Here is a 14,358-nt window from a genome sequence, read left to right as displayed (position 1 = left end):
AGCTCTCCAGGATTGTATTGTGCAATTCTCCTCCCCTCTTCCCCAAACACTTCTACTGCTGATGCAGACGCTGGCGGCTGCTACAGCATAATGCAGTTTTCAGTAACTATGGCAGCAATAGCTCTGTGGTGAGGCTGCAACAAAATCTTAAGGCTCAGACAGAAACTCAAGTGAAAATAACCACTGTTGCTAAAAGCTGGAATTTGCCAGTTTTCCCAAAGAAAACATCAGTCAAGTTAGCATCCCCATTCTTCGGTCTTCCTAGTGTTCAAGCCCCATTTTTCTTTCACAGATTATTTTTTCCAGGGGAAGAAGAGTTAATAATAAAGCAGAAAAAAAAGATGTTGGCAAGGCATTTTTACACCCTTGCAAATCCCAGCACTGAAAGCAATCACAAGACAAGGTTACAAGCCTATCCACTGATATACATCCACCCCCACTTCACCCTCCCCCTCCACCCATGTCCACTCCAGGGCCCTTCTCACAGGGCCTCACAGCATCACACAGCAGCAGGCACCACGCAGCTGCACAGGATCATACATCCGCTCCTGCCTAGCACAGAGGCCCAAACCTCTCCCTTCTCCTCCCTAAAGCAAAGGGAAGAGCGATGAGGGAGATACAAAGACCTTGTATTATCATCTTTTCCAGCCTCCTGAAGCAATGCCACTTGCACGATTCAAAGCAAAAGCTGGGGGACACAACCAAAAATCAGTCAAAACAGCCAGCAGAGTCAGAAACCTTTAGAAATAAGGGACCTCTGGAAATGTATACAGAGAGTAATGCCCTTCAGAGAAATTACCATCAGAAGTATCGTTTGGATTTCTGATTAGCTGGTTTGCTCACAGGAAAAGCACATCTGAGCTTTTTTTTTTTTTTTTTTTTTGGGGGGGGGGGCAGGTGTTCAGTCTTTCTATGCAAACCCTCATGATTTTATTTGCCCAAGCTCCCAAAACAACAGTAAGGCAACAACTTACTTTAGGCAACCCTTTAAATACACTTCTAAAACACACCTCTTTTTGGCAAGGAGTCGCAAGCGCAAGATGTAGCCACACACTCCAGTAAAGGTCACCACTGCCTTGCTAAATTCCAGTTCAGCTGGAACTACGATCTACTACAGATTTTCCTCTTACAATTCTAGTCATATATAGAATCAGTTAGTTCCCCTGCTAACGCATTATATGTGATTCTGCTGTAAGTTGTAGAGTTGCTGTAATTGCCACACTGCATTTCTTTGTGAAATAAAATTTTGAGGGATCTTTTAAGAGATACAAAAGATTTCTTTAACTTGCATTTGTAAAGCACTTTGAAATTCTCAAATGAAAGCTGTTAGGAAGAACTCAGTATTATTTTTATAAATATTAAACACATTAACTATACCACATTAGAATAATAATTGTGTTGTGTTCTCCAGCATCAGATGCCATATCTATGGGCTCTGTTTCCCTTCCAGTTCAGTAGAATTTCGCACATACTTATAAGATACTTCTTTTCTCAGTTTAATAATGTTGGTATTTTTAAGGAAAGACAGCTTAAACATGTTCCAAGCAGCTAAAATTAATTATTTTATTATAATTAATAATTATAATTATATAATTATAATTAAAGCAGCTAAATTTAATTATTAGAGTCCAGTGTTGTATCACTGGACTCTAATGGAACTAAGAGAACAATATCATGTTTATATTTATATGCAGTATGGTATAAAGGCAATGGCAGGAGCAACAGCTTAATTACCTACTTATTTGTGGTGGTGCTATCATATGAAAACCAACACCAGTCACAAGCCTTTTGCATGTTTGCTGGCTGACAACAAACGTCAGAAGTTTGAAGTGCTGGGGCTCTTCTGCATAGGGTGTATAAGCGAGCCGCCAAGTAAGAGTACAATGGATCACACCCCTTTTCAAGGAAAGTTTCATGCCTAAAGTTTTAATATTTAGTTGCAATGGTAGAAATTTGTTTTTCCTCTCATTTGTCAAAACATTTAAACATACAATTAGAGGCTGAACCAGTAATTCAACCCATGAAAAGCAGATGAGAAAAATTAGTCATCATACTGACAGCACGAGAGATAAGACTATAAGTAATCATTACCATGATATATATGTTTATATGTTATGAAATAAAAAATCCAGAAGAAAGCAAAGTACCGTCAGTTCTTGATTAAAAAGTACTTAAACCCATGGATGACCAACAATTTCTGAATTATTTTTGTGAGCAGCTGCTGTGCTTCTTTGCGTGAATGAACCATGTTCAGTGCTAGGGCTTCTTTTTTGGACACTTCCATAAAGCTGTTTTCTTCTCACCAGAAGAGAACATAATTTGTCCAAGGAATTTTCAATGTACTAGAGTATTCATAGTGCCTACTACTGACATAAAATTTAACATATTTTAGGCTTCTTACATATTGTAAATTGGTGGCATCTTCAGCATAAACCCCACTCTAGTCAGATTACACATGCGAAAAAGGTGCCATTTGCACAAGATTGAGTATGAAGAATGAACATGGTTGCCTGTAGCTCAGCTGCATGTACAGATTCTTGTTTCAATATCATAAAATCAAATTAAAGCTTGAAGCCTAGTTTGCATCTCTTCTGGAGGAAATCAGTGTAGCACACAAGACAAAGCTAGAGGGGCCAAAAAGTTCAGCATGCCTTAGACATATCAATATTCTTACCTTAGTTCAGAAGAATATTTGTTTTCTTTACAGTTTCTACATTTTTGACTGTAAAAATAAAAACAGCAAATCATAAAGATGTTCAAAAAGAAGGCAAAAATAGATGCCACTGAAGTCTATTACACACAGAGGGGTTAGTGTATTTTTCAGTAGAGGGAGACTCCAAGATGCAGACTGTTAGCATCTGGGAGAACATCAAGAAATATGAGTTCTTGTGAGATCTATCAAGTGAGAGGGGGAAGAAAGAGGGACAGACATGAACACACAGAGACACCCGGACACAGTTTGTCCTGTTCTTATATTTTCCTCTAAGCATCTCTTTCTGACAGACAAGATCCTGCACTAGGTGAACTTCCTGCTGATAAGCAAACAAGCACTCCCTGTCATTCACTTAGTCCTGTATTGCTGTTTGCAAAGTACCTCAGACACACCTTGTAGTACTTGACAATGACTTTTCTTCACAAAAGCTGGACATTTGAGAGACCAATATGTCTTGGTTTATTCTCATATTATAGATCTTAGGATAGATGTCTCAATCATAACTCCCTCCATGAGCAAAACTACTTGTCTGGACAGAAACACAGCCTTACTGGTTACTGTAAAGGAAGGCTGAGTGGATCAATTCAGTTTACCTTTGCCCAAAATCTATTCAAGAGGAAAAAAAAGACCACCGGATTAAGTAGGGTGAAAGATAACTAATATTAGGCATAGTTATTAGCTTATTCCTGTAAGATGACGGACATTCATAAAAATCATGGAAACGCAATAGCATAATGCTTTTCATTTTCACTGAAGTAGCCACTTAAAACACTCTAGGTAAGTATAAGGGTAATATTAAGTAATGCTGTATGTATAGTCCTATCCAAGTGATTAAAAGAAATGATCAACACAAACAAATCTGCTATCTAAACATGGGCTGAAAACAATGAAATCAGAAATGTTTTGCAGTTTTGTCAGGTTAAAAAGGGGAATACCAAGTGCAATTCTGTGCTAAACTGTTCACAATGCCTTGGAATTTCAGCATGTTTTCTAGGACAATCAAACAAATTTCTGTGACAAAAGCTCCACCTCTGATGTTTATAATCATGTAAAGAACAACTTAGTATCTACTTTTGGCGATCATGACACAAATCCTTGTTTTAAAATTCTTATTTTCTTTGTAAAAATTTTAAAAAGCAGTGATGTTCAAAATGTACCTCAGTAAAGAAATAAAATGAAATACCATTTTGTATAGAAAGGTATCACTGCAGCAAATGAAATGCAAATGAGGATTAGATACATTAAAGAGAACACAGAGAAACACACTATCCAAGGTAGAAAGCAAGCCCCTTGACTAGATGTATGAAGAGATTTTCAAAACAGAGATAACATTTTATACTCCTAAAAACAAGATGAAAACCAAAACATCCTTTAGAAAGAGATAAAAGTTTCCCAGTATGTTACCACACCAAAAACAATCTAGCAAGAAGCAGAACTATCAACAGATATGAATGAGAAGATGGTTGTTTCTTGCCTTTAACAGATCAATTGAATGTACCATGCTGAGAGAAAAAACCCATTTACATTTAAATCTGTGATGTTCTTCTTCCAGTGTTATGAAATTATATGTTATATGATATCTTAATTCATTTTTCTGATACATATTAATCACTGTCTTAATCACACCAATCCTTTCCCTTTCAGAAAGGCTCTGCCATGAAAAGCATACACTAGACACTGTGAGTATGAGTAGCTCTTCAACATTTCAGAAGCATTCTATGCCTTATTTACTGCTCAGTTTTAAAAAAGGAGAGAATCACAATGGCCTTCCGAGATGAAGGGCTCAATGACAGCTTGAAATGAAGGGAACTTATGAACAAACCAGCCTTCTGATTTCCACAACAAATTAGCAGGGATACCGAACTGGTAATAATTACCTTGCCTAAATCGTATCTAGAGAAATCCATTCTATGCACTGAAGTAAGAATATTGTAAAAATTACAGATTAGCTTATAAATCAAAACTGCTATAATGCAGATGTGCAAGTAAACTGAATTAAGGCTGTCGGACAGTCTCATCTGAGGCGTTTTCTTGATTGTGCATCAATATTCATTGTGCATCAGTAAATAATTTTTCAGGTTTGTTGTCTGGATATTGTAACACACTGTATTAGTCAGTTGGCCAACATTTTCTTGTACACTTCTATCTGATCACTTGAAAACACGATGGGACCTAATCTATATACAAGTTAGTTTTGTCTGAACCAAGTCCTGGTTTCAGACATCATCCCAGATGAAAATTTGTTTGTTAGTTTTAAACTTACTTGTCAAGAGACGGAAGGATGTAGTGAGGAGAATGGGTGCAACTTCCATCCAGGTTGAGCCAGTCCAATGCTCCACAACTCAGAATGCGTCGGGTTTCATTAACCTACAAAGCACACAATGCAAGAACAGGAAGAAAAAATATCACAGCAACCCAGGAACTTCCAAGTTATTAAAATACCACCGTTGCTAACTACTGTGTGCCATTCTGCACAATACCTCCATGTGAATTTATAATCTCACTTACACTTGTGCTTAGCCTTTGATGCTTTGCAAAACTGCTAAGTATTTGTTACTGCATACACCTCTTCTTGTAGCTCTGTTTTAATGTGCTGCATGTTTCATTAATCAAGAAATTAAGAATGAAAACAAATGGAAGTTAAGCCCCTTATCTCAACTACAGAGGTGAGTACAAAAGGACAATGGAGCAGAAAGTATAAAATGTTACTATATGAAAATCCATTTTAAAAGGTAGATTCTTGCCAATATCAGTCGGTAATATGATTATGTCCTAAAGCAGAAAATATATGTTCTTTAAATTAGGTTTTTTAGTTATATATGCCAGTCATTTTAAGAATTACCCGATTTTTTGGAAACATTATTGAACTAGCTGACCAAATAATATCTTGCAGTAGTTAGTTCCTGGGATTAACATACCAAAAAATATTTTATCTAATTCTGATGTATGTAACAATTACATGTTTTAAGAGTCAACAATACTGAAGCAATTAATCCTATAAATTTTCCATTTCTTCTGGTAGACCTCATTCAGGACAGTGAAATTACAGAGAAAGAAGGTAATTCGAAAAATTATTAAATGTGGAAAGATTCTTAACTGGTGTTTTCACTGCAGCATTCTGCCTTTCTGTTTCAATCCTACTACAGTCATGACTAGAAATAGGAAGCACTAAATTATTTAAGAGATCTGCATCATCTTTAGCTAAGCACATCTGAAAGAAGCGCTAGTGTCCTCCTACAAAAGGTTTAGTGTCATTACAGACCATTAGATGGAGGAAACGAAGCAAGTAAATACGAAGATGAGAAGAAATATTACCTATATCGGGCTTGCCTTTAAGAGGGAGAATAATTAGGAAAATCAATGAAGAATTAGGAGAGAAAAATACAGTTTTAGAACTTACCAATCTTCTTTGTCTTAAGATAGCAGCTTCTGCTGGGTGATTGAATCTAAACTTGTGAGACTTGCCAAGGACAACAAGCGCCCCTGTGAAAAAAAATCAGAAACCTACAGAGACATAATTCATCAAAGCTGGTCCCTAGAACATTAGCAGTTTCTTAACTCCAGAATACAGACTTCTGTATATACAAACTACTACAGAATAGTACATTTAAAAAAAAATAATATTGTTTTGACCAACAGCTTTCTGACTATCACAGAACAGGGAACTATTTTTAAAATTTGCCACTATGGAACAGCAGAGTTATCATTCTATAATGACAGCAAACTAATCTTGGAGATCTCTGCAAACTCAACATAAAAGTAAATTCCCTGTTCATATTAAAGATGACTTCATGTGAAAAACACAACCAATTCACTGCTGGAAACTTGGTTTTACATTGTCCTTTTAAGATTCCAGATCACTGCAAGTTCCCAGAAAGCTGACTGTTTTTATTTTAAACAACTGTAAAGTATCAAAGCCTGACCCATTTCATCTGAGCTCATTCACCATAGCCTATGACTCAGCGGCTAGTACCCTCCACCTAAACGCTCTGTGAAAAAGTTGAAGGTCATTTCAACCATATTACATAATAACCAAATAAACCCACCAGTGGTCAGCCGACTTAGAGCCAGTCTCCACTACTTTTCACAACAGTCCCTCTGACTACGGCTCTTCCCTTTTCAGAAGGTCACAGACTACTGCTGCCCAAAGGGGTCTTAATATTGTCATCTGTGTCTTCATTTTACTTTCTGTGAGTTACTTACTTTATTTGTCCCAGTCTGGAAGCTCTAGCCATGGACCAGACCTTGTGGTGCTAGGCAGCAGTAGGAGACTCAGAGATCCGTTTCTTGGATCTGCATGAGTTCCATAAATCTTTGTCGCTAAACTCCAGATATAAGTTGATTATAATGCAGCATTCACAGAAAAAGCAAGGTTTACCTTGTGACAGACGACATGACCCAGTGACTTCACATCCATTCACAGTGCAGTGTGCACCCTGAACCGGTCGCAGGGTCACAATCCCACAGTTGTTATCTATGATACAATGATCCCTTTCAATCCACCGTCCCTGCAAAACTACAATATATAGATTTGTATTATCTCACCTGTTGAAGCGGTTGGGTTTGCAATATTTTCCTCAGAATGAGGTGTCACGTGCTGTTTGACATTATGCTGCACACTTCATACCTCAGAGATCTATGTCACGTGCAGAACAAGGAGATTAAATCGTCATCTTTGATTGCTAGCCAAGTACCCCATCACAGAAAAAACTTACTTGAAAATAGTGACATTGCTCTTTTAAAGTACTCCTGGTTTTGGAAAACTGTACAATACTTTCTGATTTGTGAGCTGATGTGCAAGTTCTTCTGTTGTCCTGAATTTTCTTATTGATATTATAGTATTTATTGTTTATATTTTACTAACCTACTGGCTGAAAATAATCAAATTTAAGTAAGCTTAGCAGAACTAACCAGAACTGAGATTTTACAAAGTTTCCAAGTTCAGTACAAAGTTTCAGCTGACTATCATAATTCGTAGCTCTTGAGATTGACTATTGAAATTAAGAGCAGAAATAAATAAAAAATATTTTGGATCATTTGGATTTTGTATCTAAAATACTCTGCCCAAGCAGAGTTGAAAAGCATTTTAAATGTCTCATGATCACTTGCACCACTAGAACATACCAAGATTTGGATGTTGGACAAAGATATTTTTAAACTCTAGTGTAGCATCTCACAAGTAGGAAGAAAATTCTGAAGAGATCTCAATTAGGTCAAGACCATTGACTTTTTGACTTCTTAAAGAAAAACAAAAAATAACCAAAAGATTTTAACCAACTTAATTATTCTCTTCTACTTAACCTCTTCTATAAAGAAAGCTGACAAACAGAAACATTACCCAGCTATTACACACGACAAATGCAGACCTCTTGATTTGACCTGACCATATCATAAAACAATGTGTAGTATCATTCTCTTACCAATGTCTTGATCTTGGTCTGAATCACTTCTTCCAATTTTGGTTGTTCCTTCCTAAAAGGAGAAAAGAATCAAGTTAAAAGTTGGTTACTGAAAGGAACCATACCTAATAATTAAAAAAGCTTTGGTACAGCATGTTAGCAAATACCTGAAATCAATCACCTCTGAATGACTGAACTGTTTTAGAGCAAACTATCTACTAATTCATAATACTACAGTCTGCTGTTCCTCATAGCGATGCAATTACTTCTTATCCTGCAGCTATGTCAGCTCCTCTTATTACAACTTCAGTAGATGAAGTCACCTTCAGTGAATGATTTTTGAACTGTGCTTGAGACACATATTTTGAATATGAATACATGTTATGATGCTTTGCAATTTTACAGTAAGACTTGATGTTTGTGGAAATGAGATAATTCTTTTTACAGATATCCATGCAGGAAGAAAGAAACTGCAAAATGATTATTCAGTTAACTAGGCTTTTCAGATATAAAAGTAACAGAATTCCTATTTTGGGAGGAACTTTGTCAGAGATTATGAAATCTTCAAACAAACTACTAAAGGAGAACTTTCTTCCAAAGTGTAAATGATATTTATAAGAAGTCTTCTTGGCAGTTATGGAATATGGGCAAGTTCCCAAACATGAAGATTTAATAACTTCAAAGAAAAGAACTGCCTGTGAACGAAAGTTTCTAGAACAAGCAGACTCAAACTGTATTACGAGTCAGTGATGGGAGACAGTTTTCTTATGGCATAGTGCAAATATCAACAAAACAGAGTCATTTCATCAATACTATGAGAAAAAAACTATCAAAAAAAGCAATAAATTTACCACTGTCTAGTATGTTCCATTACCGGTTCTATATTTTCCCTTAGGAAAACAAAGAGAGATAATTTCCCAGCTCTGATTATTGATTATTGTAAACTGATTAGTGAATGCAATCTAAAACAACTTTAGTGGCAACTCTGTCAGTCATACTACAATTAGTTATGGTCATTAAACTACTTGATTTTTGTCTTCTATTTAGAATGAATTGAATATGCTTTCTCCTCCAAGTATATTACAACCTAGATTTAAAGATGAAACAAGAAGTAGTGATCAGAAGCCTGAAGACTGGGAAAAAAGAAGCTGTGTGTTACTGTAAAAGAATGCAATTATAGGTAATTATGGGTAAATCACAGTGGGTTTGTGCACTGGAGGGAAAGGGAGTGATTATAATTCAGTTCCTCACAGAGCTCAGCTGTTTGAACCAACAAACAGACCCCGCTGCTACAAGCCCTGCTGAAACTCCCTTGCTGGAGAGGCTGAAATCTGAACTGTGTCCAGTGCCCCTGCTTTGGAATAATTATCAGCCTACATGTCAGCTTAATGTTCAGTGCACTCAAACACGAAATATCCACCTGACTTGGACACAACTTGTAGAAAACTTAGGATCCATACAGCCTTTGACTCACCTCACACAATCAAGTGAGTCAGCAACATGTATTTTATACAGAGAAGCAAACCAACACCTAAGACTTCTTTACCAATTATCTTCTTAACTAAGCAAAGAAATAGTTATTGCCATTCCAAAATAAACTTTTTTCCAGTGTGCCGAAACAACTCTCTGGTAATACAATTCAACTCAGAAAAGTATATTACAGCAGTATTGGCTCATGAAATTCACAACAGTATCCCAGTTAGTGGAGTAATTCTGGGTGTGTTTAACTACAACTAAAAATTACAGCTGAGAGCAAGGGTACAGAAACAATACAAGCAAACTAACTCAAGAAGAAAACAAAACAAAAATAACCATAACCCAGTCCCATGACAGTTTAATTTTTTCAAATGCTATTACTGAGCTAATAATTTAAATATTTATTCTCTTTCCTAATTCAATATTGAGTATTCTACCTGAAAAAGCAAAAGACAGATGATTCATATGAAATGATTGCACTTCACCTTAACATATCGAGGTACATCTTGGTATCTGTTGAAGTGCTTTTATATTGTAAACCTCTTCGGGCAGTGTTTCCTGACTAAGGGTAGAATTCCCAAAGTGCATTATATAACCGTGAAGAGTAAGATTGCTTTCCCCCTTCAGTTTTGGGAGTACTACAACTTTCAAAAAAGTTTGTGAAGCACATCTGTTTCTAAAACAACATAAGAAAATCCTGTATTTTTAAGCTATGCAAAAAAGTCAGATAAATTACAGGGAAAATGTGTTTTTTGTTAATGAAAGCCAGAAAAAAAGAACAGAACCTAAGAAAGAAAGGTCCTTTAAGCATAGACACAGCACTGATCAGTGCAATTAATACTATGGAAAATGAACAGATTTAAAGAGTAACACAATGTTTATTCTATATGATCTGAAAACTGCTGCCATGACCTCTTTCTAGAAGTACAATATAAAGTGCTGTTACATGTTGAAGCCCTAATACGTAAGGAACCACTGTTTTACCTTCTTGCTGTTCAGATGAAGGTAATAGACACCAGAGTCTAAAAGATGCAAAGCACAAAGAAAAGAAAAGGCAGCATCTAGGAGCAAAGAAAGAGGGGACAATGATGTTAGTGTGACAGAGAGACAACAGTGACTTCAGGAGGTGACCTTCAAACTAGGCTTCTCCATAAAAATAAGTATCATTAAATTACTTTAGATCTTGTCAAAATTAGTATGTGAAAATACCTGACATTTCCAAAATGGCACATAATGGAAAGACACTTAAGTAGTAGCAATTACTTTCAATAAATATTTAATGTTAATGTAAGATTGAGTAGTTAAAGCTGCATGTTGATCAGCAATGGACATTATTACTTAGTCCCTAATTATTACCTGGTACAATTTCTTTGTGCAGGCATGAGAAAAATTAGTCAGGTTTCTCTTTCAACATGATAAAGAACAGCATCGTTTCTGCTTCAAACATTTGATGTGACTTTTAATGGGAAAAAAAATTCCTGTGTCCCTAAACTATATCAAGTACCACAAAACCTAAATTCAGATTAAGTTACAGCACATTTTTTGCTAATGAGTACACCTCTGTGGAGATGCCCATCCATCATTCCCTTTATGTTAAACAGCACCAATATTTCAGTAATGTCCATTCATTTATACAACATTAAGAAGTTAAAGTCCAACTTAGCACTGAATTATTAAAAATAAAATCTCCTAAAACTATTTGACCTAGCCATGCACGTGATAAGCTGCAATGTGGAGTAATACACAATGTTAGCTAAGTTTCTCGGTGAAACCTTGCCTTAAATGAACAGCTACGCAGCAAAACAACATGTATGAGGCCAGGATTTCCACCTGATCCTGGAAAATAACCACTCAAGTGGGATCACAAGTAATTAGCATTCAAGCTACACACCTAGAATTCACAAGGGAGGCCTGGTAGGGTTATAAGAGCAATCATTGCCAAAGTGAACTTGTGCTTGTTAAAGCTCACTTTTATCTTTGATCTACACATACACAAGTATTCCAGTCTCAAGTATACAAGTACCTAGTAAAATCTGGACCAGTACCTCTGGTATACTTAAACAGCACCCTGTATGTTTACACATACATGCACGCATGTGTGCGTGCACACACACACACACCATCCTCATGTTTTGTGGACAAACTACTAATGCCCAGTTTGAGAATTTTGCTTTGCTTATGATACATTATTAATGCACACGCATTCATAAAAGGTCAACTTAGTATTCCATATACAAAGTCTTCTCCTCCTCCATTTTCATGTACACTTTTCTGCTTTTTTCCCCCGTTATGTGCGTCTTGTGGGCTGTGGCCTTTACTTTTTAATAACTGTTGTTGTGATGCCACCTTAATCACTCTATATTTCCAAAGAAAACAAGTGTTTTCAAATTCAAGGGAAAAATAAGACAAGTGACAATATCTCACCCTGAGATGATACAGCACCACACCTGTGCTGAGGATATCATCATCCATGGCCATTAGATGAGGTAAACTAGAATCTATTGTTACTCCAGCTTTTTCTTTGTTGATGTCCACACTATATTCTTCCATAATGGCTTTTCTGTCTGTCCACTTACTTGTCCAGTCTTTGGTCAATTGCTCAATCTTAAAGAATAGAAGAAAAAACTTTGACTTACTAAGCAGGTTAATTTTTCCCACACAAATTTCTTCAGAAAGAACAGCATTTTTTTCCAGTTACTGGATGCAAAAGTCTTTCACCAGCTGCAGTGCAAGTGTATTTCTAATTGCAGTACATTTCTGTGGCAACAAAAAAATCAGGTAAATCTGCACTTCCACCTCATGAAGCACATTTAATTTATTGAAGACTCATTCCCAGAATATCAGAAAGATATATAATCATGCTAACTAGTTATTTTACCTGTCTTTAAGCAAAACTTAAAATTAAGATCTCCAAAACCTTTCCAGGTCACTAGTGATCAAATCTTAGTAATTTAGTGACTGCACAATAGTTTCCTTTGAATAAATTGATGGAGTTTAATCTTGGAAGAGACAGGCTCTGGGTAAGGAATTACTGTGATATATTGAGACAGCTTTCAAACATGGAGTAGATTGTGCAGACTTAGTAGCATGCAATGGACAGTATCCTGCTAAGGACACGAGACTTTCATCACAAACTGGTAGAGAGAACCCAACATGCATTAAGAATAGCAGTTTTGTGCATATTCAGAGCAAACAAGAAAAGATCAGGTCAAAAACATTTTCACTGTTGTTTCAGAACTATAACAATGCTATCCCCCCTGGCCCAGTGAAACAGGAGAGAGTTACAGCATCAAATACATCATACACACCTTCATTTCATTCTGAAGAACCAGCTCGGTCAGATTTCCATCTCTCTCATCGCTCCAAGCAGGACTGGAATTTCTCTGTACAAACAACAGCCAGCAAGATCTGCATGTTAGTTTCCTTATTCACAACTGGCAGGCATGTTCTTTCAAACTCCAGGATTTCAAGGAGATGAAGTAAGGAGAAGGGAAGACAAAATACACAGACATTTGTTGCTGCCTTCTAGCATCTAGCCTACACCTCTTAACTATTGCATGCAAGTTTTTGTGAAGACCTGGTGAAAGGGCATTAACAGAGAGATATTTCTGTGTAAATAAATCCTGGACTGTAGTTCCAGTCTCTCCCAGCAAAACATGCCCTTCACGCCATGGAGAGCAAAGATGCTATTATTATTCCAAAGGAGAAAAAACAGAGGGTATCAGCTGTATTGTGAGAGCTTAGAGATGTTCACATCTTTCGGGAGACAGACTGTGCAGGCATGGTGAAACCTGCAAAATACTGTTGAGGTCTACCAGTTCATTTTTGGGGGAAAGAGGATTGTAACAAGTCTGGCTGGGAAATTACATCAATGGTGAACATTTTTTACAGTCTTGGTGCTTCCATATCCCTACAAATAAAATATTTCTATTTCACAGTACTTCTGGACAACAAAACCATCTGACTCTACAAAAGACAAGCAAGGAAATCCTTTCTAATCATTACATGACTGCTTATACTTCAGGATTATCAATAAAATGCCAGAAAAAGAGAAATGACAGAAATGCAGTTAGCCTTATAATCATCATGAAATCACTCAGAGAACATTTTAATTTCCCTCCAGTTACAATAAACATGGAAAGATAAACAGGTAAGATGAAAGTAAGCTATTGTAGCTACCTAAAGCACCATTACAGCTCCAGCTGGGAAGTATTCCTACGTACCAGTTCAAAGCTCATCAGCATAGTTTTCAACCTATCAATTTCTTCTCGCAGATCTCTGATCAGTTTTACATTTGCATCCTGAAACATTGAGACACAGATGTTGGAAAAATTACTCTTCAAAAACTTCTAGCTAAAGAAATAAAGGCAGAGCTGTTCCGAGAGTCAGGAGAAGAGAACAGGCACACTCACAGCAGCACTCCTTGCTCCACTATTCCAGAACCCCAGGATGTACTGCCTAGGGGCAGGTGGTTCCCATCTTCCATAGGTTCTCTTTTCACATAAAATTTGTTCCATCTCTTTTCTGAATACAGACCTACCATAGCATTTGTTCCCATCATGACAATAGCTGGATACATCACTACTTTTATGGATTTACCTTCAAAATAGCCCCATCAGGTCAGAAAAATGCTGTTATTTCTGTCACGCAGAGGAGAAAATCAGGCTAGAGACTAAGTCAGAATGTCACCAACCATGGTATTAAAAGCCTTTGCCCCGTTACACAAAGCATTTCCTGCCTAATTGGGAGGTGGCATTTATCTCACTTTTA

At 36.7% G+C, this 14,358-nt stretch overlaps 1 protein-coding gene across 1 annotated transcript in view; it reads right to left on the bottom strand.

Annotated features, from left to right (window-relative positions):
- Nucleotides 1-14,358, bottom strand: part of STARD9 (StAR related lipid transfer domain containing 9) — a 113,974-nt gene that overhangs the window by 32,866 nt on the left and 66,750 nt on the right. Inside the window, exons 14-21 of the mRNA XM_055715263.1 lie at nucleotides 13,812-13,889; nucleotides 12,897-12,971; nucleotides 12,013-12,192; nucleotides 8,134-8,185; nucleotides 7,092-7,229; nucleotides 6,114-6,196; nucleotides 4,977-5,080; nucleotides 2,675-2,722 (exon numbers count right to left, since the gene is read on the bottom strand). Coding sequence (XP_055571238.1) covers nucleotides 2,675-2,722; nucleotides 4,977-5,080; nucleotides 6,114-6,196; nucleotides 7,092-7,229; nucleotides 8,134-8,185; nucleotides 12,013-12,192; nucleotides 12,897-12,971; nucleotides 13,812-13,889 — 758 coding nt within the window. The remainder of the gene's footprint in view (nucleotides 1-2,674; nucleotides 2,723-4,976; nucleotides 5,081-6,113; nucleotides 6,197-7,091; nucleotides 7,230-8,133; nucleotides 8,186-12,012; nucleotides 12,193-12,896; nucleotides 12,972-13,811; nucleotides 13,890-14,358) is intronic.

This window comes from Falco cherrug, chromosome 7 (genome assembly GCF_023634085.1).
Source record: "Falco cherrug isolate bFalChe1 chromosome 7, bFalChe1.pri, whole genome shotgun sequence".
NCBI classification, from domain to species: domain Eukaryota; kingdom Metazoa; phylum Chordata; class Aves; order Falconiformes; family Falconidae; genus Falco; species Falco cherrug.
This window is presented reverse-complemented; position numbering and strand designations above follow the sequence as displayed.